The sequence below is a fragment of the Erinaceus europaeus genome, chromosome 19 (genome assembly GCF_950295315.1).
Source record: "Erinaceus europaeus chromosome 19, mEriEur2.1, whole genome shotgun sequence".
Lineage (NCBI taxonomy): Eukaryota > Metazoa > Chordata > Mammalia > Eulipotyphla > Erinaceidae > Erinaceus > Erinaceus europaeus.
In genome coordinates, this window is record NC_080180.1 from 52,236,165 (window position 1) to 52,263,002 (window position 26,838).

General features: G+C 43.1%; 1 protein-coding gene across 3 annotated transcripts in view; it reads left to right on the forward strand.

Moving 5' to 3' along the window:
• Positions 1–5,341: 5,341 nt before the first annotated feature.
• LRBA (LPS responsive beige-like anchor protein) overlaps positions 5,342–26,838 on the forward strand; it is a 554,160-nt gene continuing 532,663 nt past the window's right edge. Inside the window, exons 1-2 of one of the 3 annotated variants that reach the window (XM_060178957.1) lie at positions 5,342–6,171; positions 6,514–6,973. In XM_060178957.1, coding sequence (XP_060034940.1) covers positions 6,749–6,973 — 225 coding nt within the window. In that variant the 5' untranslated portion in view covers positions 5,342–6,171; positions 6,514–6,748. Of the gene's footprint in view, positions 6,974–26,838 lie in introns of all 3 variants that reach the window. The other 2 variants (XM_060178958.1, XM_060178956.1) reach the window with 2 other exon arrangements.

A 26,838-nucleotide genomic window follows, 5' to 3' on the forward strand; every position in this document is an offset into this window, starting at 1 on the left:
ATGTTTTACATTCAGCAGTAAGTACAATAGTTTGTATTCTTTTTCTTTTTCATCCTTCATCCTTTCCCTCCTTCCCCAGAGTCCTTTACTTTGGTGCAATCACCATAACCAGTCCAAGTTTCACCTTAAGTTTTCCCTTATTGTCCTTTAAAATTTCTTTTAAATATTTATTTCCTTTTTGTTGCCCTTGTTTTTATTGTTATAGTAGTTATTGTTGTTGATGTTGTTGGATAGGACAGAGAGAAATGGAGAGAGGAGGGGAAGACAGAGAGGGGAAGAGAAAGATAAGACACCTGCAGACCTGCTTCACCGCCTGTGAAGCGACTCCTGCAGGTGGGGCTTTACATTTTTTTATTAGTTATTTAAAAAAGATTGTAAGATAACCGGGGTGCAAGTCCAGACAGTTCCCACCACTAGACTCTATGTCCATCCCCTCCATTGGAAGTTTCCCTATTTCTTTTTCTTTGGAGGTTTCACATTTTTTTTTTTTTATTTCTAAAAAGGAAACACTGTGTGTGGGGGTGGTAGCTCAGCGGGTTAAGTGCACGTGGTACAAAGTGCAAGGACTGGCGTAGAGATCCCGGTTCGAGTCCCCGGCTCCCCACCTGCAGGGCAGTCGCTTCACAGGCGGTGAAGCAGGTCTGCAGGTGTCTATCTTCCTCTCCCCCTCTCTGTCTGCCCCTCCTCTCTCCATTTCTCTCTGTCCTATCCAACAACGAGAGACATCATCAACAACAATAATAACCACAACAAGACTACAGCAGCAAGGGTAACAAAAGGGAAAAAAATGGCTTCCAGGAGCAGTGCATTCATGGTGCAGGTACTGAGCCCCAGCAATAACCCTGGAGGAAAAAAAAAAAAAAAAAAAAAAAAAGGAAACACTGACAAAACTATAGGAGGCGTACAACTCCACACAATTCCCACCACCAGAACTCCGTATCCTATCCCCTCCCTTGATAGCTTTCCTATTTTTTCAGGCCTCTGGGGGTATGGATCCAAGGTCATTATGGGATACAGAAGGTAGAAGGTCTGGCTTCTGTAATTGCTTCCCTGCTGAACATACGTGTTGACAGGTTGATCCATACTCCTAGCCTGTCACTCTCTTTCCCCAGTGGGGCAGGGTTCTGGGGAGTCAGAGCTCCACATTGGTGGGATTGTCTGTCCAGGGAAGTCCAGTTGGCATCATGGTAGCATCTGGAACCTGGTGGCTGAAAAGAGAGTTAACATATAAAGCCAAATAAGTTGTTGACTAGTCATGAACCTAAAGACTGGAATAGTGCAGATGAAGAGTTGGGGTGGGGGTTACTCCATTTTGTAGATAGCTAGTAGGTCTATTTAGTTATATTCCAAAGGGCCTGTGGCTGTACTAGTTTATTATTATTTTTTTCTTTCACCTGAGCCTGAAATCTGATCCAAATTATTGGCTGGGGAGATGATGTCCTGGCTGGGAAAGGGACCAGAAAGCTGGATCAGGGAAGAGAGTAGCTTCCCAATATGGGAAAGGGGTATAAATATTGTTGACTGTAAACCCCATTGATTTGATGTGATCTGGGGCTCATATTCAGCTTAGGAGCCCATGTAACCTCTTCATCCCTGTAGATCTGAGTGCACATTCTGTGATCATGAGTAGGAACACAAATGGTTCTGTGTCCTTGTTCCTGAGATGATTGATAACAATGGAGAGAAAGATTTATTTGAGGTCTAGGCCCATCATATTTGTTTGGGGATCTCAGGGCTCCCCAAATAGGGCCCCAGCTAATGGGGTGGCCTGATAGTGACTAAAAAGTCATCATTAAAGTATGCCAGTCTCTTGCCTTTATTCAGCTTTTTCAGTCCTTACTTTGATCAGGATAACTTAGGAGTGAGTGAGGGAAGTATAATAGGAAATAGGTGAGGAGGGTATCTAAGTCCAAGTAGACACTATTTCATGAACTTCATATTGACTCACTGCAGACTATTGTGTACTTTTGCTTTCAAGTATATATCTTGCCTTTATGGATATATGTGAACATATACTCTATCTCATGGGACCTGGTCTATATCTAGGTTTTGGGACTTTGTTAGGAAGTGAACCTCCTGGAATGGTGTTAGAGAACCCTATGAAATGAAAGGTCTCACCCAAGTAATGAGGCTGAAGGGCTGACATTCCATGCCTGACCTCTCTGGACACAGTCTGAAGTGAAGCATACCGAGGTGGTACTTGTTTTGTTGATTAGGTTGGGGTCAGCAGATGCGATATCATTTGGTATGAATTGAGAGAAGCATGCAGGAAATTGAGCCCCACTCTAGAGGTTCCAGGACTGGGGTTTCCCTATTTCTTATCCCTTTCGGGAGTATGGATCAAAATTCTCTTTCATTTTTATTTTTTTTTTAAACAGAGCACTGATCAACTGTGGCTTTTTGGTGGTATGGGGATTGAACCTAGGGCTTTGGAGCCTCAGGCATGAGAGTTTGTTTGCATAACCATTATGTTATATACCCCACCCCTCTTTTAATTTTTTATTGACAATTTATTTATTTGATAGAGACAGCCAGAAATAGAGAGGGAAAGGGTGACAGAGAGGGAAACAGAGAGACACCTGGAACACTGCTTCACTACTTGCAAAGCTCTCCCCTTGCAGGTAGGGACCAGGGGCTTGACCTGAGCCCTTGTGCATTGTAACATGCACTTAACCAGGTGTGCCACCTGGCCCCTTGACCATAATTCTTTATTGGGTGCAGAAGGTGGAAGGTCTGGCTTCTGTAATTGATTCTGCTTGTCCTTTTCTCTTAAGTCCCACCTTTGACTGAGATTATTCTGTATCAGTCCTTCTCTCTTTTGGATGATATAGACAGTTTTTGATAAGTGGTAAAACTTGTGGTTATTAAAATTGTCATTCATATTAGTATCTTCCTCTAATGGGTATGAGTTTTGTAGATTCAAGCAAGGCATTTCAGGTCAGTATCTACTTAAGAGTTTTAACTCAGTCCAAACTGAGTATGGATAATGTTCAAAGTTTTATATCATAAAGGAGCTTAATAGTTGATGGAGAGATATTGATGTTTTACCAGAAGCACGGCCATGGTTTTTATTGTTTATCCCTGAACAATAATCCATAGCTGTTGTATTTTTCAAATTTATTTTTTAAAAACATATTTATTCTCTTCTGTTGCCCTTGTTGTTTTATTGTTGTAGTTATTATTGTTGTTGGATAGGACAGAGAAAAATGGAGAGAGGAGAGGAAGACAGAGAGGGGGAAAGAAAGATAAGACACCTGCAAGACCTGCTTCACCGCTTGTGAATTGACTCCCCTGCAGGTGGGGAGCTGGGGAACAGTTTAACCGTGGATTGACTGGAAATGAGGTCTCTTCCTATGCTTTCTATGCAAAGAACCTCCAATTTTGCCAACTGTTTACTTATAGCAAAGGACAAAGTAAAGCAGGAGGCTTAATAATGCTAAAAAATGTGAAGATACCTGACAGTTTTGAGGAAACTATTGTATTGTTGTGTTCCTTTTTATTTCAGTTGCATAGTGTTTAACACTGAGTTGGGGGGCTGGGTGGTGGTGCACCTGGTTGAGCTCACGTTACCATGGACCTGGGTTCAAGCCCCTAGTCATCACCTGCATGGGGAAAGCTTTATGAGTGGTGAAGCAGTACTGCAGATGTCTCTCTGTCTCTTCCCCTCTCTATCTCCCCTCCTCTCAATTTATGGCTGTCTCTATCCAATAAGCAAATAAAGATAATAAAAAAAAAAAAAACCCAAGAAAACAATGAATTGGCAAATCTGTGATAGATATAAACCTCAGCCCTAGATTATTTAGACTGATTATGCTCCTAAGTTTAGAATATTTTCACTATCATCAATTGTTCCTCCTTGATAGAGGGACTATATATATATATATATATATATATATATGTATATATATATATATATATATATATATATATATATATTTGCCTCCAGGGTTATTGTTGGGACTAGGTGCCTGTATCATGAATCCACTGCTCCTGGCGGCCATTCTCCTCCCCCCCCCTTTTTTGTTGCTGTTGTTGTTGGGTAGGATAGAGGGAAATTGAGAGACGACAGAGAGGGGGAGAGAAAAAGACACCTGCAGACCCCTACTTCACCACTTGCGAAGTGACCCCCCTGCAGATGAAGAGCCAGGGGCTCGAACCAGTCTTGCGCTGGTCCCACAATGTTTGCTTAACTCGGCGTCACTGTCCGACCCCCGAGGGCAATATTTTTTAAACAAATATCTTCGTAGCATTTAGAAGCCACATATATCAACACTCAAGCCCCAGTCAGGAAGGCAAAATGGACGAGAAGCCTCTCATTGTTTAAAGCTCTCCCAACCTCACTAGTACTTTTTAACTCCAGATACTTCAAATGCCAAGCGAAAGCTGTCTCTTGCCTCATAGCCTGGCAACGCATGAAATACCAATTCATATCATGAGAAAAACGTGTGCCTCATTTTTGGCACACTCAAGCCAGGTATAGAAAAGCAGATCTTTGCAACTGCACGAGATTTGGTGCAGCTGAATTCATTTTTAGCATTTTAAGTGGATAGAACACCTTTTCAAAGAAGACACTCCTGTACTTTTCTTCCTACTCCCAAATTTCCACGTGGTGTTTTAAATTCAGTCTACTTTTCAAGCCCATTACAGATCACCTTTTCATCTAGGAAATTGTCTCTCAAACCAATTAATTTTTTTGTTTGTTTGTTTCCTTCATGGTACTTCCTAACTTTTTTATGTGATGCCGTCTCTTTTTGCTTCATTTTCATTTTAGTGAACTAGGAGTATTTCAAACAATTCTTTTCTTTTTCAGGCCTATTGACCTCAAACAGCCCCATCAAAGTGAAAAGCCACTCATGTTTTTCACTCAAGCATCAGGAAGAATGCTGTGTTAATAGTGGGGGTGGAGAGGAAGGACACATTAGGTTGACCTGGGCTGGTTTTCATCCTAATGCAATTTATCTTTGAAACTCATCTGAGAATAAGGCGAACCTGACTTTCACATTGGAAAATCACGAGAGGAAAAACACCCTTCAGAGACCGGGATTCCGAAGTAACCCCGCCTCCAGGCTGGGGGCGAGGTGGGAGCAGCTGTCCCCGGAATCCCCCCGTCCTCAGAATGTGGAGAGCACGGCTGAGCCGCAGCTGCAAAGCCGGGAATCGTCCCGGGCTCTCGAGGGCAGGGTCCCGGCCCTCCGAGTGGCGAGTGGCGGCAGCTGTGCGGTCGTCCCAGCGGGGCGCTCGTCCCCGGCTCCTCCAGCAGCAGCTGAAAGCAGTCCAGGGTGGGTGGGGACTCTGCTCCCCAGAGACCCGGGGAGCAGCCTCGTTGGCTCCCGCGCTGCCGCCTCTCGGCTCGCAGCCGCCTCAGGTGTCCTCCGCCTCCAAGTCCAAGACGACACCTTGGCAACGCGGGGCGGGCTCCCTCCGCCGGCCAAGCCTCGGGTAACTAACAGCCGGAGCGTCAGAATCATCGCCCCAGCCCCTTCCCAGGTGCGGGAGGGGAGGTGAGGCGAGGCGCGGCGGGCCCGCAAGGCTCCTGCGCTCCAGCCCGGGAACACCTGGTGCTACCTGAGCGGCAGGTGCGTGGCCCTCTTTCGCTCCCGCCCGCGCGTCCCCTGCCCGCCGCGCCGCGGCCTCCCCCGCCCCGCGTGCCCGTGTTCGCGCACGCGCACGCCGCCCTCGGCGCTGTCATGGCGGCGGGGAGCGGCTCCGGTGGGCACAGGGGCAGCAGCGCGAGCCGTGGCCGGGCGAGCCGTGCCAGTCACACCCCCAGCCCCGGCAGCCTCCTGGGCCGCAGCCTCCGCAGCGCCGGCAGCGGTTACTTTTGCAGTGCGCAGGGGTGGGCGGGCCAGGAAGCCTCGGAGTTCCGTGCAGCCGCGGGCTCCCGGGGAGCGGACTAGGGAAACTTGGAGGCTGCGACCAGGTGCACCAAGCTCGGTGCCTCCGCCGCCGCCCTTGCCGCGGCCTCCGGGCACCCCCACCCCCAACTCACACCGCCCTTCCGCGCCCCCGTCGGAGCTCAGGTGCCCGAGAGGTGCTCCACTCCTCCCCCTGGGCCGAGCGAGGAGCCCGATCACCGCCCCCTGCCCCCGCCTTTTCCTGTCCTAGATCTCCGCCGCCACCGGCGTCGCGCGGCTCTTTGCCGGGGGACGAGGACGGGCTCGGAGAATCGGGGTGAGGAGGAACTTTCCACCTCTCGGTAGCCTGGGGTGGGGGGCTCCCTTGGCCCCCCCTCGGTTGCCAGCGCCTCGTCCTCGGTGTGCACCTGCGGGCAGAGGTGGCCTGCACTGGGAACCTGCGAGAGTGGGGGAGGAGTGAACCTGCCGGGGCCTCGGGAGCCGCCTTCTCCCTGAACCCCGCTTCCCGGAGCCCGGCGCGGGGCAGGGGCGGGGGGCGGTCAAGTAACTTAGCGGACAGACAGGAACTATTCCTCCTTCGCTCCCAGCCAGAAGAAGAAGAAAAAAAGCCCCTCAAACAGAACCTAGCCTATTTAACATATATCTAATCTTCCAATAGGGTTTGGCGTTGTTGTCAGCCTCGGGGAGAGAGATTGGACAAATATTCTCCAAGAGGAGGAGGGCGACGTCAAGGACTTTCCACCTCAACTGCTTTTGGGGTTACTCCACAACTTGCAAGAGTGACCCTTGTCGGTTTTGTTTCTTTTCTTTTTGGCGTGTGTGCGGTGCTCTTGGTTAGTGCAGCCACCGCGACCCCAGTGTGACTCCAGAGTTGTCCTCTGTGTGGACTAGCCATGGCTAGCGAAGACGGGAATGTCCCTTCCCCATCACCAACAGGTGATGACGGGGGAGGGGGAGGAAAAGGGAAAGGAGAAGAATCCCCAGCTGAAGGCTGTGCATTGTCCCTGAAACCTGGACTCCCCATCAGGGGCATCCGGATGAAATTTGCAGTGCTAACCGGGCTGGTTGAAGTTGGAGAAGTATCCAATAGGGATATAGTCGAAACGGTCTTTAACCTGGTAAGTGGATATTTTTTATGAGCATATATGCTTCTCCGTGGGACTAGGCACCGGTTGTGGAAGCTGGAGCCATGTGCTTTGCAAGGTGATGGCTTTTCCAAAGGATAGACGCACAAAATTCTACTGACCTAAATGAAATGCATTTTACACTCTGAAGGGAATTATGTAAACTTTTGTGCTCCAGGTTTTGTGGAAGTGAGTAGCTTTCAAATTATTGTTGCCTTGGATGTACTTTGGGGCGGTATGGAGTAGTTTTATTCTATATAAAAGCTTCCCTCCAGGGGTGTATGTATGTCTAAACAAACAACAGCAGCAAAATATTGGCATCATTAACATCTAAAGTTCTGTGACCTTTAAATTGACTTGAAAATTGTATATAGCAGTCTTTCTTACTCACCAGATTACGAAATAAGTTTTGAACACAAATGCTTGTTCATAGGGTTGATGAAAGTGTTGCAAAGCTGCTTCGTAATTTTGACTAGCTTTGTTTTTAGATAAAACTAGTAAAGTTTTGTAATGTGTTTACAGTTAGATTGAAAATTGAATGACAGTTGAAAAGAATGTTACAGCACATATATGTATTACGGTCAGTTGTGTAAATTTATGCTTTGAAGTAAATCATTTGGTTATTGGAAATTGCTGGTTATACTTCTCTGCGCTGTGAATGTTTTACAGGGAGAGCATACAAAACTTTTTGGTTTCATTTTTAGAAATGGCAATTTTTATTTTACTATTTTAAAAATATTTTTAAATCTTTATTTATTGGATAAAGACAGTCAGAAATTGAGAGGGGAGGGGGGGGATAGAAGGCAATACTGCTTCACCAACTCACAAAGTTTTCTCCCTGCAGGTGGGGCTGGGGCCTCAAACCCAGGTCCTTCAAATTGTAACGTGTGCTACCATCCAGCCCCAATTTTAGCTTTTCTTTTTTTAAAAAATAATTGAGTGCTTAGATTGAAGGAACATATATTCAGAGCTTTGCAAGTTGGTGAAGCAGTGCTGCAGGTGTCTCTCTGTCTCTCTCCCTATCACCCCTCCCATCTAGATTTCTGGCAGTCTCTGTCCAATAGAGATAATACAAAACAAAAACTACAATTGACTTTACAACACTTTCCCTCTTCCATTACTCAGCCTGGGTTGGTAGCACATGGGAACACATATGAATGAGGAATTGTAATGACATTTAGTACCTTTCCATTTGCCTCGCTTTATTCCAAGGCAGTTAATTATTTCCTTGACCTAGACCTTTATTAATAGTCTATTTACTTGTAGATTTATCTGGAACATACAAGTTCTAGAATGATTAAGTAATTAGATTCACTTGGTTGCTGCTGGGACTATACTTTAACTGCTAAAGCCTGGGACTTACATGTCTGAGACTCTGGGTTTGATCCCTCCTGCGACATGTGCTGGAATGATGTTCGTGCTTCTCTCTTGCTCTTTGATGTGAAATTCTCCTTTGCTTCTTTTTTGAGACTACAAGTTAATAGGAATGTACGTCGACACCATTCCCACCACCAAAGGACTGTGTTGGAATCTCCACCCACCAAGTGAAACTGAACATCAACTCTCACCCTCCTCCCAGAGATTTTTACTTTGGTGCCCTGATCCAAACTCAAATCTTGCTTTGAGTTTCCCTTTCTGTTGTTGTTGTTCTTTTTAAAATTTTATTTATCTATTTATTTATTTATTTATTTTTAGCCAGAGCACTGCTTAGCTCTGGCTTATGGTGATGCTGGGACTTTGGAGTCTCAGGCATGAGAGTCTCTTTGCATAACCACTATGCTGTCTACCCCCTACCCATAAAATTCTTTATCTTTTGTGAATCTTAAAAAAGTTCATTTTCTTTTGGATTATGAAAACTTTGAGTATGATGTTTCTTTACCAAGTTCTTGAGTTGAGAGCTTATTTATAAATACTGACAGGCACACAAATACACATTAAAAAACTGCATATCATGAAAACATTTGAGAATGCCTCCAAGTAGATTGGTACATTGTGATGTGGTATATGTCATTTCACTGCAGTGATTTCCAGCATGAGGATCTTGTGAGAAGGTTTGAAAGTTCAAGTCTCATCAAGATAAATGAATAGTAAACCAATACATTTCTTTACCTCAACGTATAGAGACTTGAAAATATTCCTTTTTTTTTTTTTTTAAATTCTTTCCAAACCTCATGTGTCTTGAATGTTCTGTGGGAGTTATCTAGTTCACTATCAGTTGTTTATGTATGAAACACAACATTCTTTTGGCAGCAGGGTTGGCACTCCTGTTCTTTAGATTGCCACGTGTGAATGCAGATACTCAAACATGAATTCCTTGCGTTTATTTATTATTTTTTTTCTGCCTGGGTTCTCATTGGTGCTTTCCATCCCTCCTGGCCCGTGGACTCTTGTTTTTTTTCTTCTTTGTTTTGATAGAGGCTGAGAGGCAGAGAGGCAAAGAGATAGAGGACAGACACAGTATCACTGCTCCGTTTCTTGGCCCTGCTTGCATTTTGTAATTAAGGATCCTCCAGAGGCCAGGAGCTCACTCACTTGTAGGCTACATGTTTCACCATTTGCAAAGCCCTGGCTTCTAGCCCTGGCACCATGTTGGAGCATCTCAGTACTTTGGGATGCTTGGTGAATGGCGACGCCATGCTGTGGTCTCTCCCTCTGTCTCTGAGTGTTTCTTTCTCTTCTCTACTTAAAAAGAATGAAAAAGTTGGTTTAGGAGTGGTGATGTTGCGCCTGTGTAAGGCTCTGCTGCACATAGAAAAGAAACTGTGTTGCTAACATGAAATCTGCCCTCTCTTAGAGTTGTCCAGATAGGAAGTAGTACAGCCGTGTAACTCCAGAGGTGTTTCTTTACAGAGCCAGCTTCTCAGCTTCGCTGGTGTAGTGTAGCTGGACCTTATTGTTACAGGTGTGCACCACTGAAACCAGTTTGTTTATATGCTACATTAACTGTGCAGCTGAGGAAAGTAGATTAAAAAATGTTTTTAAGGGGCCAGGGAGGCTACTGGTCGCAAAATGCCCCCACGTGAGACCCTGTGTTTGATTCCTAGCGTTGTATATCCTATAGCAGCACCTGGTGTCTCTCAAAAAATAAACAAATTAAAAAATAACCTTAAAATATTTATTCATTATTTAGAGAAGGAGAGAACCAAATATCACCTGGCATATGAGGTACTGCGGATTTTTCTTTCAGACATAGGCAGAGGTGGAGGGAGGTGGGAGAGAGAGAGATGGGGGGAAGAAAGAGAGAGAGAGAGAAAGAGAGAGAGACACCACCATACCGAAACTTCTTTAATGTAGTGGGGGCTGGACTTGAGCCTGGGTTGTGGGAACGGCAAAGCAGCACACCATCCAGATGAGCTGTTTCGCCAGACCCGGTACTGGGAGTTGAACTTAGGGCTGCACATGTGCAAGTCCTGTGCAATACCTTCCCAGTCACAAAAATGACATTTAAAAAATGTCATATGGAGGGAGTCGGGCTGTAGCGCAGTGGGTTAAGCGCAGGTGGCACAAAGCACAAGGACCAGCGTAAGCATCCCGGTTCAAGCCCCCAGCTCTCCACCTGCAGGGGCGCCACTTCATAAGCAGTGAAGCAGGTCTGCAGGTGTCTATATTTCCCCCTCTGTCTTCCCCTCCTCTCTCCATTTCTCTCTGTCCTATCCAACAACAACAATAACAATAACTACAACCATAAAACAAGGGCAACAAAAGGGAATAAATAAATATTTAAAAAAATTTAAAAAAGTCATATGGAAATATTAAACAGTATTGTGTGGGCCACATAAAGTTGTAGGTTGTTACTTCTCAAATTTTTACTATGTTTTACATTTCAAGATTTTATGTGAATCTTAATTAGAGTTAACATACTTTTATTCTGATATGTGTATCTAGAATTACTTCCCCTTTAATTCTGGCCATCATAATTTAAAAGTAATAATTTCTACAGTGGCCTGTGGTGGAGATTACTGGTACTTTGGTGCCTAGATATCATGTGATAGTAGATATTTGAAGTATGAGATTGTACTCCTAAGACATAAATAGTCTGGTAAGCCAATGTAACCTCAACAATAGTGAAAAAAAATCCGGGGCTGGGCAGTGGTATACCTGGTTAAGCACACATGGTACTATATGCAAGGAGCTGGGTTTGAGCCCCCCAGTCTCCACTTGCAGTGGGGACTCTTCACAAGTGGTGAAACAGGTCTGCAGGTGTCTATCTTTCTCTCTCCAACTCTTATCGCCTCATCTCCTCCCCTCTCAATTTCTTTGTCCTATTGAGTAAAATAGGGGAAAAAAAATAAATGGACACTGTGAGCAGAGTACCGAGCTCCAGTGATAATCCTGGAGGCAAAAATAAATAAATCCATTCTAGAAACATGCTTACAAAGGGTTCTTCCTTAAATATCAACTTTTACTTTATACTATAGCATATAAGTAATAGAAAATTTGAAGTGGTTGAAATACAGTAACATACAGACTCATTTGTTTGATGTAGGGCCAGATAGTATCATACAGTATTTTAACCAGTTTCTTTACATTTCCATGATGCCAGCTTCAGTCTCTTGCCATGTCTCTCATTGCTGTGGGATGGCTGCCACTGGTGGTTCTTGCTCACATCTCTCAGGAGAGAAAGCTGACAGTTGAGGTAGTCCTGATTGAACCACTGAACCAGTGCCGGTGGCCATTGAAGTGTGCTGACCGGCGTAAGCAATCCAGAGCCAACTGTTCCTGAAGAAATTTTCTCTGGAGTGTATGGGAAATGATAAAAAATTGAAAATGAGTGGACACTGGATAGGTAACCAAAGATGTCAGCTTTTTTTTTTTTAAATATGTGATGTAATGGTAAAGTGTTTGCCTAGAGAAAACATCACCACCGTTCATGATCCCACTACTGTTTAGTGATCCTGAGCAACTAAAACTTTTTTTTTTTTTTTTTGCCTCCAGGGTTATTGCTGGGGCTGCGTACCTGCACTATGGATCCACTGCTCCCGGAGGCTAGTTTTCCCCATTTCTGTTGCCCCTGTGGTTGCTATAGCTGTTGTTGTTGGATAGGACAGAGAGAAATGGAGAGAGGAGGGGAAAATGGAGGGGAAGTAAGAGGGGGAGAGAAAGATTAGGCACCTGCTGACCTGTAAAACAACTGTAAAGCAACTCCCCTGCAGATGGGGAGCTGGGGGCTCGAACCAGGATCCTTATCTGGGTCCTTGTGCTTTGCACCACCTGCGCTTAACCCTCTGTGATACCGCCCGACTCCCTTAACTAAAACTTAAAAAAAAAATTATTTAAAAAAGATTTGCTTTGGCTGGATGGTGAGACAAAGATACAGAGAGGAGAGGCACCTGCAGCACTGCTGCACTGCTTGTGAAGCTTCTCCCCTATAGTGGGCACCCGGGACTTGAAGCTCAGTCCTCAAGCATGGTAATGTGTGTGTTCTACTGAGTGTGCCACTACCTGCCCCTTTAAGATGCACACCGGAGCAGCAGTCAGCTCTGGCATATGCAGTGCCAGGGAATGAACTTAGAGCCTGTGGCATGGAAGTCCTGCACTGCATAGCTGGGCTTTTCCCCTTGCCTTGAACAAGGATTTTTTTTTTTTTTGCCCTTTGTACCTTTAACCCATCTGTGCAATACGTCAGGCTATATAATGAAGATTACATAGACAAATGCTTGTAAAAACACTTGCACTTAAAATAACGTGTGTCACACTAGTTGCCATTTCCAACTACTGTTGCATTTGTAATTTTAGAAAGTTACAATCATCTTATTCCTTAACTATTTCTTTGTGAGTAGCCATTTCTAGACTTATTTATTGAGTGGACTATGTTATGTAGATCGTATTTTTATTTTTTAAAATATTTTATTTATTGTTTTCCCTTTTTTTTTTTTTTTGGTTGCCCTTGTTTTTGTCATTGTTGTGGTTATTATTGTTGTTATTGATGTTGTTGCTAGATAGGACAGAGAGAAATGGAGAAAAGAGGGGAAGACAGAGGGGGAGAGAAAGACACCTGCAGACCTGCTTTACACTCTTGTGAAGCGACTCCCCTGCAGGTGGGGAGCCGGGGGCTGGAATCAGGATCCTTACACTGGTGCCATGTGTGCTTAACTTGCTAAGCTACAGCCCGACCCCCGCTCTTATTTTTCAATTCATTTAGCAGCCATGATAGTTTTTAAAGCTTCTCATTTTTAAACATCTTTATTTAGATACACTTTACCTTAAAATGTCATAAGATTGTTTTAGGCCTTTTGCATTTCCATATGAGTTACATGTTTTTTTTGGATCAGTTTCCATACAAAGATCAATCTAGGCTTTTGATGGGGAGACTTGATAACTTGGGAGGGGGGCTAGGACTGTATTTTCTAGTTCATGAATATGGAATATCTTTCCATTTTTTAAAATTCTTAGCTTCTTAGTTTTGTTTAATTAAAAATGCTTCTATTGGGCCTGGGTGGTAGCTTACTCAGTACAGTGCACGTTACCATGTCTGAGACCCACATTCAAGCCCCCAGTCCCTACCTGCTTGGGGAAGCTTTATGAGCTGTGAAGCTGTGGCTGCAGGTGTCTCTCCCTATTTCTCTCAGTCTCTGTTTATGAAGATCTAATGACTGCCAGGAACCATGTAGTCACACAGGCCTTGAGTCCCAGTGATAACTGGTGACAAACAGACAAACCAACCAGCCAAACAAAAGTAACTATTCTGATTGTACTATAATTCTCCTTCCTCCAAAAAAAAAAAAAAAAAAAACCTTTTAAATGGATGTTAGCATTATCTTTTCCAGAAACAAACCATTGGTCTCTTTTTCTTTTTCCTTTGGCGAGGTGGGGGTGGGGGTAGAGATGGGTAAGTTTTTATTTTATTTTCAGCGATCTGAGATGATCTGTGGCTCTCCCAGTAGTGAGAAATGAAATGGATAATGATGTGCTTTTGAGTTAAAATTAATTCATTGTTCTAGATAATAGCTGACTGCTCCAGGCTTTTTCTGATGCGTATTTAACCCAATTTAATTGTCAATTTTCTCATAATCAGAGGTACAGGTATTGCTGCCGCAGTGCTTTCTCTGGGAAAGTAGACTTCAGATACCAGGACTAATGGGGGAAAGTAGGAATAGGGAGGGACATTCAAAACCTTTGAAACCTGGGCAGGGGAGATAGCATAATGGTTATGCAAAGCAGAACTCATGTCTGTGGCTCTGAGGTCCCAGTTTCGAGCCCATGAAATTCCCCCCCCCCCCCTCTGGGGTTATCACTGGGGCTCGGTGCCTGCACTATAAATCCACTGCTCCTGGCGGCCATTTTCCCCATTTTGTTGCCCTTGTTGTTACTGTTGCCATTGCTGTTGTTGTATAGGACAGAGAGAAATGGAGAGAGGAGGGGGAAGACAGAGAGGGGGAGAGGAAGATGGATACTTGAAGATTTGCTTCACGGCCTGTGAAGAGACCCCCCCCCCCCCAAGGTGGGGAGCCAGGGGCTTGGGCTTTGTGCCATGTGCACTTAATCTGCTGCGCTACTGCCCGGCCCCCAACCCCATGAAATTTTTAGTCAGAATATCAACCAAAATCTAGTTAATCGTACTGAAAATGCTAGTTCAGTTGAATATCTTTGGCATTTTCACCTTAGCCTCAGTCAGTTTTGTGATACCACCTCTGGAGGTTTTGTGTCCTTTTGAGCTACACATACGGAAGCTAAAGAATATATATTTATTTACTCTTAGCTCTGGCTAACCCTGCAACCTTGGAGCTTCAGAAATCAGTCTTTTGCATAAAGACTGAACTATTTCCCTGGTCTTGAGATCATTTTTTATCAGTATTTAAGTCTGAGCCCAAGTCTAGCTTTCTAGTTGATTCGTGGTTGTAATATAGGGGAAGAGGTCTGTGCAGTTTCTTGACCTTTCCTTGCAGATTGTCAGATAATTAGCATTGTAGGAAAAGCACAGTAGTTTTTGCAGTCACTAAGCCAGGTATGAGTTAGATTAAAGAAAAATAATTCTGTAAGTTTTCAAGTTTCCCTTGAAATTCTTTAATTTTTAAAAAATTATCTTTATTGGATAGAGACAGCCAGAAATTGAGAGGGAAGGGGGTGATAGGGAGAGAGACAGAGAGACGCCTGCAGCTCTGCTTCACCACTCACAAAACTTTGCTCCTGTAGGTGTGGACTGGGGGCTTGAGCCTGAGTCCATGTGCACTATAACATGTGCTCAACCAGGTGCTCCACCACCTGGCCCCCCTTAAAATTCTTCACATATGTAATTTTATTGAGGAGAATTAACTTCACTCCTATACTATCCCTACATTATTCTACTCTTTAACAACCCTGTAGGAGGTAATTTAAGGGAAAGATACAGAGGGAGAGATTGTACTATTGTAATCAGTTTTTAAATGATGAAACAGAGGGTAAGTAATGTGCTCAAGTTCCTGAGCAAGTAATCTGCATTGCTGAGATTCTCAGGCAGGACAGCTGCAACTTGAGTTATATGGTTTATGATTGCAAAGAACATGTGAGAGTGGTTCAAGATATCTTTCAACTCTGTAATTGAAGGGTGAGTCTGGGAAGGTGTCTAGATTGATTAAAGCCTCCCTAAGATAGATAGAATTTGAATTACGGAAAGCAGGGTTCCTCCTCCCCCCTTTTTTTTCACATATCCTAAAAGGCTAGGAGATAACATCATGGTTATGGACAAGACTTTCATGCCTGAAGCTTTAAAGCCCTAGGTTCGCTTCCTAGCACCACCGGAAGGCAGAGCTGAGCAGTGCTCTGGCCATTCTCATTTGCTCTTGCTCTCACTTTGCTTTTTTTCTTTCCTGTTTTCTGATTCTCTCACATTAAAACAAATAAGCACAGTCCTTAAATATGTATTAGGAAAAGCAATGTTTTTAAGACATCAATTTTATGAGAGGAGGAGTGAAAGAGAGAATGAGTGAGAATGGTCTGGTGATAATGGCAATTGAACCCAGGGCCGCGCTTGCGAAACTGTGTGCCCTACCTCTGGAGCCACCTCCCCTGCTGGACAGAAAGGGAGGTTTTAGTGGATATTCATCGTGATGGAGTGAATGACAGTCAGTTACTATACAGGGTGCTGGAGTTTGCAGCTTTACTCTTAAAGTGAAGAGTAAAGTTTACTGATTTGGTTCCCATAGTGGAGATGACTTTTTATATTAATCCAATAAAAATGAAATTTTAATAATTTTGAGGTGACTTTTATGGGCTGACCATGTTGAACACATCAGTTCTTCTTCTAGCATTTGCCCTTCTTCCGTAGCCAGTCAACAGCGTCAGGTTGAGCCTGATGTAAAGTTTCGAGACCTCCTTTGAATCTGGAGAGGTGGCAGTCGTTGACTATGTGGGTCATAGTCTGTCTGTAGCCGCAGGGGCAGTTCGGGTCGTCTCTGGCTCCCCAGCGATGGAACATAGCGGCGCACCGGCCATGGCCTGTTTGATAGCGATTGAGGAGGGTCCAATCATAACGTGCTAGGTCAAAGCCGGGTTGACGCTTGCAGGGGTCTGTGATGAGGTGTTTGTTCTTTACCTCAGCTGACTGCCAACTCTGTTTCCAAGAGTCTGGAACAGAGAAGTTCAGTGTAGGCGTAGGGGACCAGATTGGGTGACGAGACGTCAAGCGTTGGACAGAAAAGATGATGCTTAATCAGTTGTGTTTAGTATGTGTTGAGCTGTTGTCTTTTTTCTTCTTTTCTTTTTAAATGTGTTATTGGGGGGGGAGTTGCACCTTGTGTATGTCCAATAGCACTCAACTGCTGCCTACACCCGTCCAGCTCTCTTCAGAGACAAGGAAAGAGACGTTAATGCACTGTTCCCCCATCCACGGAACTCCACCCTTCTTTGTCTTTAGTGCTGTTTGGGGATTGAACCCAGGGCCCTATGCAGGGGAGACACACCCTCTGGTCCTGAGCCACCTCACGAACCCCATACAACTTCTTCAGTAATTGTCAAGCTGTGTTAATGTTCTTGTAATATTCAGTTTATTTCCTTGAAGTTGATTCACTCCCATGATAGATTTGCTGAATGAAGTCACATACTCCAGGAGCAAGATTATTCCTTCTTCCTGTAGATGAGTGTGTGAATTTAATTGGGGTCTAACATTTAAATTTTCAAGACACTTAAGAAGAGATCAAAGAGGGAGTTGGGCTGTAGCGCAGTGGGTTAAGCACAGGTGGCGCAAAGCACAAGGACCGGCATAAGGATCCCAGTTCGAACCCCGGCTCCCCACCTGCAGGGGAGTCGCTTCACAGGCGGTGAAGCAGGTCTGCAGGTGTCTGTCTTTCTCTCCTCCTCTCTGTCTTCCCTCCTCTCTCCATTTCTCTCTGTCCTATCCAACAACGACAACAACAATAATAACTACAACAATAAAAAACAACAAGGGCAACAAAAGAGAATAAATAAAAAATAAATATTAAAAAAAAGAAGAGATCAAAGAATTAACTGATTTGTTAAAAATTTACTTATTTGTTATAGGATAGAGACAGAGAAATTGAGAGAGGAGGGGGAGATAGAGAGGGAAAAGACACCTGCAACCCTGCTTCACCACTTGTGAAGCTTTTCTCCTGCAGGTGGGGACCAGGGGCTTGAACCTGGATCCTTGCACTATAATGTGTGTGCTTAACCAGATGCACCACCATGTGGTCCCAGAATCAACTATGATTAAGATTTTAAGGTGAAACATTTTGACATTGGTATTTTGACTAGACCTGTCGTCTTGTGGTATATTAATAGGACAGTGATTCCTTATTTTTTTCCTCTGGGTTTTTAATGCTTAGTGCCTGTGTCATTGTAGAGGGTGAGGAGAGAGGGAGGGATGTGTGTGTGTGAGAGAGAGAGAGAGGGAGAAGAGAAGAGAGTGAGAGAGAGAGAGAGAGAACATGAGAACTCTAGAAGACACAGCACTGCTGCAGAATTAATAAGTTAATTCTTTGATCTCTTTTCTGAAACTTCCCCTTTGCAGAGAACTCCCATGTGGTGGTGGGAGATCCAGTCTTTTTTTTTTTAATTTATTTTTCTTTTAAATTTTTAACAATATTCCCTTTTGTTGCCCTTGTTGTTTTGTTGTTGTAGTTATTATTGATGTCATTATTGTTGGATAGGACAGAGGAATGGAGAAAGGAGGGGAAGGCAGAGGAGGGGAGAGAAAGACACCTGCAAATCTGCTTCATTGCTTGTGAAACGACTCCCCTGTAGGTGGGGAGCTGGGGGCTCGAACCGGGATCTTTATGTTGGTCCTTGTGCTTTGCACCACGTGCGCTTAACCTGTTGCACTACCGCCCGACTCCCAAGGGACCCAGTCTTTTGCGTAATAAAGTAGGCTGGCCATCAGGTGGGCTGTCTCCTAGGTTCCCAACACTAGAAGAAGATGATACAATTTAAATTTAGCTTGGAATTCCATATCTTTTGCACACTAATCTATATAAAACATACAGGAGGACAATTTAATCTCAATACCTGAGTGAAATAGTGTGTTGTATAGAATCTGAATGTATTACCACCTTAACCATGGAGATAACATAGTGGTTATACAAAAGACCATCATAAGCCAGAGCTGAGTGATACTCTGGTTAAAAAAGGGGGGGCAGATGGTGGCACACCTGGTTGAGCACACATGTTACAATGCACAAGGACCTGGGTTCAAGCCCCCAGTCCCCATCTGCAGGGGAAAAGCTTCACGAGTGGTGAAGCAGGGTTGCAGGTCTCTCTCTCTCTCCCTCTCTATTCCCCCATTCCCCTCGATTTCTGGCTGCTGCTATCCAATAAATACAGTAAAAAAAAAAATTTTTTTTTTAAATACAAAAAAGTAATATATTGCTATTTTATCTGGAATGTGGTAATGGGTACTTTACATTTTAAAATTTTTGCCAATTAGACGTTATGCCTACATGATTCCACTATTTCTAGTGCATTTTTTTTTCCTGGTCTTAACAGGGGCTTCAGTTTTTCTAGGTTGACTTTTATTTTCCCTTCCAGATAGAGACAGAAAAACATCACAGCACCGAAGGCTCCTTCATTCCTCTCTTTCTTTCTGTCTAGCTTGAATAACATCCTGGGTAGTGTTCTGGCCTCACTAGTCTGTTCTTTCAAATGCCCTCCACAACTGCTAGTTTTTTTTTTAAGTTGCCACCAGGGTTATTGCTGGGGCTTTGTGCTGGCACTATCAATCCATCACTCTTATTGGCCATTTTCCCCTCCCATTTTTTCTTTTTCTATTTTATTTGATAGGACAGAGAGAAATTGAGAGGGGAGGGGAGAGATAGGAGAGAGAAAGATAGACATCTGCAGATCTGCTTCACTGCTCCTGACTCTGTGTCCTTGTGCATAGTAATGTGTGTGTTCACCCAGGTATGCCACTACCCCTTTGTTTTAGTTTAAGGTGAAAGCCATTTGACTTAACCCTTGTAAAACACTTGTATAAGCTGGCAAAATAGCTCACTTGGACTGTGTGCTGCTTTGCCTTGTGCACAACTTGGGCTCAAGCCTTATCCCCCCTCCCCACAAACTGCTTTTGAAGGATGCCTTGGTGCTGTGGTCTCTTTGAATCTTTCCTTCTGCCTCTACTTCTTTCTTTCTTTCTTTGTTTTTTTTTAAAATATTTTATTTATTATGAGAAACATAGAAGGAGAGAGAAAGAACTAGACATCACTCTGGTACATGTGCTGCCGGGGATTGAACTCAGGACCTCATGCTTGAGAATCCAATGCTTTATCCCCTGTGCCACCTCCCAGACCATCACACCTCTAATTCGTCTGTCTCCATCTAAAAAAAGCAAGCAAACAAGAACACTTGTATAGTTTTTCACTTCCTTCTGGATAAAGGCCAAACTTCTTAATATAGCATGTAAGTCCTTTGCTTCTTGCCATTCCCTACCTCAGATTTTTGCAGCACTGGATTTTGCTTGTCATCAAAAGGGAGAGAATGGGCCAGGTAGGGGCACATCCTGTTGAACAGACATATCACCATGCTCGAGGACCTGCTTGCACATAAATCCCTTGTCCCCACCTGCAGGGGGAAGTTTCATGAGCCACTGTGAAGCAGTGCTGCAGGTATCTCTCTGTGTCCCTCTTTATCTCTCCTCCCCTCTCAATTACTCTGTTTTATCAAACAAACAAAAGTCTTAGTTAAAATCTGAAAAAGGATAAAAAAAGGATAGTACTCACTCTTCACATTACCTATTTGTTTCTGAAATTCCCAATAGACGGCTTGAAAATAATTGTTTAGAGAGAGGAAGAGGGGGCAGAGTGCAGAGCACCTCTCTGGCATTTGCAGTGCTGGGGAAGTGAACCTGGGACCTCACACATCCAAAGCTTGTGCTCTGTCCACAGAGCCATTTGCTTGACTGTAAGATTTGTGTGTGTGTGTGTGTGTGTGTGTGTGTCTTAATCTTGCATATTTTCAGTCTCTTGAGATTCACATCTATCTTCTAGTTTATTATTTGTTCATATTCATGTAATCTGCAGTCTAACATCTCTTTTTTTAAATTTCTTTATTGAGGAATTAATGTTTTACAATCGACAGTAAATACAATGGTTTGTACATGCATAACATTTCCCTGTTTTCCATATAATAATACAACCCCCACTAGCTCCTCTGTCATCCTTCTTGGATCTGTATTCTCCCCACCCATACCCCAGAGTCTTTGACTTTGGTGCAATACGCCAATTCCAGTTCAGGTTCTACTTGTGTTTTCTCTTCTGATCTTTTTTTTTTTTTTTTTTTTCTTACACCAGAGCACTGCTCAGCTCTGGTTTATGGTGGTGTAGGGGATTGAACCTGGGACTTCGGAGCCTCAGGCATGACAGTCTCTTTGCATAACCATTATGCTATCTACCCCCAACTCTCTTCTGATCTTCTAACATCTATTTCTTAGTTTTAAATATTACTATACTCTTAGAAGCTCTTCATATCTGTGTTTAAAAATAATAATTTTTTATTACTGTTGGTTATTTTTTATATTTATTCAAGTACAGGGAGTCGGGCAGTGGTGTACTGTTAAGCACACACAGTACTAAGAGCAAGGACTCATGCATGGATCCTGGTTCAAGCTCCTGGCTCCCCACTTGTGGTGGGGGAGGGTTGCTTCACAAGTGATGAAGCATGTCTGCAGGTGTCTATCTTTCTCTCCCCCTCTATCTTTTTTTTTTTTTAATCTTTTATTGTGTATTGGGAAGAGACAGCCAGAAATTGAGAAGGAAGGGGGTGATAGGGAGAGAGACAGAGAGACACCTGCAGCCCTGCTTCACCACTCTCCCTGCAAGTGGAGACCAGGGGCTCGAACCCGGTGTCTTGTGATTTGTAACATGTGCGCTCAACCAGGTGCACCACCACCTGCCCTCTCTTTCTCTCTGTCTCCCCTTCCCCAATTTCTCTCTGTTCTATCCGATAAAATGGAAAAAGTGATGCTAGGAGCAGTGGATTTGTAGTGCTGGTACCAAGCCCCAGTGATAACCCTGAAGGCAAAAAAAAAAAATTAATTACATGATCTTTGTTGTCTTATGACTAGGTCATAGCATCTCTCTTTGCCTCTCTGTCTCTCTCTTAACCAGAGCACTGCTTAGCTCTGGTTTATGGTGGTGGGGGTGGGGGTTTGAACGTGGGACTTCAGAGCCTTAGGCATGAGAGTCTTTTGGCGTAACCATTATGTTATCTACTCCCACCTGGTCATATCATCAAAGTTTGCTTACTTTAAGATATTCCTTTCCCACCCCTGGGCTGGGGATGCTTCACTAGTGGTGAAGCAGGGCTGCAGGTGTCTGTCTTTCTCTCTCCCTCTCTATCTCCTTCTCCTCTCTCAGTTTATCTCTGCCCTATTCAATAAAATGGAAAAAGTGGCCACCAGAAGCAGTGGATTCGTGGTGCAGGCACTGAGCCCCAGTGATAACCTGGAAAAAAAAAAAATTTCCCCGTGTCAGGGCTTTGTATATGTACACTTCCACCAACCTAGGCTGACATTTTTTTTTTTTTGTCTTTGAAAGAGAGGGAGGCCTGAGCACCAGAGCTCCCCCTGGTGCCGTGATGCTTTCATGTGATGCCAGTGTTCCAGTCTGAAGCCTGCACTGGCTTCGCTTTTGTTCTCTCCAGCAGCTGTAACAGCAGCTCAAATACTCTCGCCTATTTCTCATTTCTTCTGTGCTTCACAGTCGTGGGTATCACCCTTTCTTTCATGCAGGCTCAGCTCTCATTGCAAATTGCTTTTTGTTATGTTTCCTTCATATCTGCAGGTGTTTGTCAAGGGCTGGTAATGTTAGGTGATCTTAGTTCATTCTCTTTCTGAAATTGTAGGTCATTTTAGGAAACTCCTATTATCAAACAGAATATAGATGTTTGGGAAATTTTTATCATAGAGGAGATGTCTTAAATTGCAATGCTCAAAAGAATTTTCAGGGCTTTTAGAATTGTAGAATGCTGAGAGGTAAAAGAAGCCATTTCCCCCCTTCTGGTCTCCATCCACTCACAGCTTTTTATTTTATTGGTAGAACTGGATTCTCATGCATATGTGATTTCACCATTCCAGGTTATTTACAGATATCCATAGATCTAAATCTATAGAGTCCGATAGGCGGCAGATGTCACAGCACCAGACCTTCCTCTGGTGTTGTGTCTTAGCACCTTCCATGTGTAGTCAGGGAAACCTGGAGATTTTCCTTTTTTGGAGCCTCGGTTCTTTGTGGCAATATGAGCATATAAGCTGCCTACCCTGGAGCTATCTCTCTGGCCCCACATGATTTGAATCACTATTTCCTTTCTTTGTGGCTTGTTCTTAGTCTTTTATCTGACATTCTAGTAATCTGCCTACAAATATCATTTGTATGGAAAGAGAGCTTTACGATTTTTTTTAAAACGTTTTCAACAATTAGTTTTCAGTGCTCAACAATTGACTTCTTTTTTAAATTAATTATTTATTAGAAAGATAGGAGGAGAGAGAGAAAGAACCAGACATCACTCTGGTATATGTGCTGCTGGGGACCGAACTCAGGACCTCATGCTTGAGAGTCCAGTGCTTCATTCACTGCACCAACTCCTGGATGACAACAATTAACTTCTTTAAAAAGATGTTTATTATTTATTAAAGAGAAAGATAGGTAGAGAGAAAGAACCAGACATCACTGTGGTACATGTGCTGCCGGGGATAAAACTCAGGACCTCACGCTTGTGAGCCCAATGCTTTTTCCACTGCATCGCCTCCTGGACCTCAACGATTAACTTTTTATACGTTTTTATTGCTGTATTTATTTATTGGCTAGAGACAGAAATCTCTGGGTAAGGAAGGAGATAGGGAGGAAGAGAGAGAAACACCTGCAGCACTTCTTCACAGCTTGTGGACCTTCTCCCTTGTAGCTGGAGACCGAGGGCTTTGAACCTTGGTCCTATACACTGTAAAATGTGCATTCAAGTGGCTCCGCCACTGCCCTCCCGCCCTCCTCCATGGACTTCCTACATTTCATTTTTCACTCATCAGGGCAGATAAATGCAAATAAAAACGATGAGATACCTCTTTACACCTGTGAGAATGCCCTGCATTAGAAAAGACAAACACCAGCTACTGGAGAAGCTGGAGGTGGGGGAGAAGCTGGAGGTGGGGGAAGGAACTCCTACATTGTTGGGGATGTAAATTAGTCCGGTCCCTGTGGCAGTCTGGGGATTCATCAGAACTCTAGAAATGGACCTACCTTATCGTCTGGAATCCTACTGGGGAAAACAAAGACACCTATCAGAAAGTATCTCCTAGACATCTGTCAAGGGGAGATGAGAGGTTGTGCCTTTGTGTCAGACTGCACTGTAAACCATGAACTGCCCAACTTAAAAAAAAATAATAATGATAGGTAAAATGGTGTAGCATATACGGAATGTCTCTGCACACATTTGCAACGGTTTTCATATCTAAAACTGTTCCAAACTTAGTTACGAGATATATATTTCTATTACTACATTTCTATATACTAGCCTATGAAGGCTAGCTTATATCTGTGGTTGTTGTAGTTGACATTTATTGTCACTTGTAGTTGGTCTATCAGTACCACTTCTGGAATAATGAAAGGGAACTTTAAATATTTTGAATGAAGATAAACTATCAAACATATACTTAGCAACTTTTATACATATATGTACAGTGTTTTACAGTTAAGTACTGATAGTATCTGCATGTAATTTTGCTGTTTTAGCATAATTTATGAAGTCAAATAGCCTTGCTTATTTCTTTATTAAGAAATAAGTATGCATTTTTTATTTTATTTTTAGTGAGAGAGACAAAGATACAGAGATAGAAATAGGCTGTTGCTCAGCTCTGCTTATGGTGGTGCCAGGGATTGAACCTGAGGTCTCAGAATTTCAGGTATGAAAGTCTTTTGCAGAAACATTATTCTGCCTTTCTGGCTGAGTGGTGACCATTTGTTAATTTCTTTATTATTTTTGGAGAGAGAGAGAAATTGAGAGGGGAGATAGACAGGGAGAGAGATAGACACCTGCAGCCCTTCTTCAAGTGTGAAGCTTTCCCTCTGCAGGGGGGCAGCCGGGGCATGAACCTGGGTCCTTGTGCACTGTAATGTGAGTGCTTAACCAGGTGCGCCCCTGCTGCTCCCCCCACCCTTTTGTTAATTTCTTAGATGCTGTACTTAAATTGACTGCATAACTTTTGACATGAAAGTTTGAGAAACCATTTCTACTTGTAGGGACTGTTCTGTTGATTTAAATTATCTGTTGATAAGTAATGTTTCAGAAGGAAAGGTTGAAATTAATGCTTTGTTTTGTATTCCAAGTTATAATGGATCTGAGCTTGGATGTAAACTAGGATATGTGATGGAACCAGTTGATTGCGTTTAGCCAATATAAGTGTTTTACAGGGGACAGACCATTAACCCATAAAAAGCCTTGAGGGGACTGCCTTAGTACATTTATGACAGGAAGATATGATTGAACAGGTTAAAGATGCTCAAGTTTCAGTTTTTAAAAATAGGATTTGAATGCAGGTCTTTTGAGCCTAAATCCTTATTTACTGTTGCACTGTGCAGTTTTTAATAGGAGTTGGGTGCTCATACTAAAATTGTAGAAAATGACCATTTAACTATTTTTTTCCCTTTCTATTTTATTTGACAGGACAGAGAAGTTGAGATAGGAGGGGGAGATAGAGAGGAAGAGAAAAAGACAGCTGCAGACCTGCTTCACTGCTCATGAAGTATTTCCCCTGCAGGTGGTGAGCAAGGGCTTGAACCTGGGTCCCTGCACATAATGATGTGTGTGCTTAACCTGGTGTGCCACCACCCAGCCCATGACCATTCAACTAAAATCCTCAGGAATCTGTTTATGTGATACCAGGAAATGTAAACCGAGAGTCATTCATATGCATGTAACTGACGGGTCTCCCTGGCTCAGTTTTTGTTTGTTTGTTTTTGTTCTATGTCCTTAGTAAATGAGAGTAAGAGAAAAGGAGAGGGTAGCAAAATACCACTCCTCCATCCATGGAGGCCCCCACCCCAACTGTCCATGGTGTTCCCATGTGGCATCAGGAATCAGACCCAAGGCCTCACACATGGTAAGGCCTTTACATGTGGAATAGCCTCCTATTCCTCAGGAGTTGTATTGATTTAAAAATTAGTTCATCTTAGTTAGAAACCTGTTGAAAAAGTGAATTATCTTAAGACTTAATCATTGGGGACTGCACATTTCCATATGCAAAGACCTGGTTGAAACCCCTGCTCCCCACCTGCAGGGGGATGTTTTAGGAGTAGTAAAGCAGGTCTCTTTCTCTCTCTCTATCTCTGTCTCTCTCTCTCTCCCCTCTTCAATTTCTCTGTCCTATCAGGTAAAATAGGAGAGAGAGAAAAAAAAAAAGGAAAAATAACCACCATGAGCAGTGGATTCGTCACTGAGCCTCAGCAATAACCCTGGTGGACAAAACAAACAAACAAAACTTTACTATTGCTTTAACAATGCATACTTTGATGATTTACAGTAATTTTCTTGTGTCAAATGGTAAATGATTCAAAATATCTACCATCAGTTTTGTTTTACTGTGATAACCAAGAAAACAAATAAACCCATTACTTCTTTAATATTTAGCAGTTGGTCATGCGCTTTATAATTCATGAATGCTTTTAATCTGTTTTACTTGTGCATTGTTTTTAGTTCTCTTAGATACTTTGTTAGCTTGAGGGCAAGAGTATAAATGAAAAGAAAAACTCACTAATTGCCTTTTGTTAATAACTGTTGAAAGGATTGGGAAAAGCCTAGCATTGAGCCAAGTAGTTAAAATGAGAACATCTGACTTGTCTTTTGAAATTTAATTTACTTTAAATTCTTGTGTAGACTATAAATATTGACTTGTTGAATTTTCGAGTATTAAGGTTGTTCTGCTTAACATCTGTTTAATATCTAAAATTGAAATGCCCAGTACTTTGAGATGGCAGTTCCAACTGGAACCTCTTTTTTCTGTTGCTCACTGTCTTCTGATACTTATCTTAGAGATCACTTGGGTATAGCTTTCTTTTTTCCTTCTTCACCACCTTGATCACACAAGACTCAGATTTCTTCCTTGGCCCTGGCTCTACTCCCAAAGTCTCTCTCTACTTAGAAAAGCCTACCTAGGGCTTTCTGGAATTGGAATCCTGATGATCCTAAAATGGGAACGAAATAATGATTATTTCATTAAAAATTTCCCATAAAAGTATGAAATGATAGCTGAAATATTATAGAGTAGCCAGTTAGAACCTATCTCTCTTCCACTCTGCCTCTTTGTTTACTCAAATCCAGATGCGGTTGCCCCTTTTGCTTTTGTTTTTCTCTTTCTAGAATGCTCTTCTCTCAAATATCTAACACAAGTAATAATCATCAATTTATTGTAGTGCGAATAGTAATTATTTTACAACTTTTTACTGATTTAA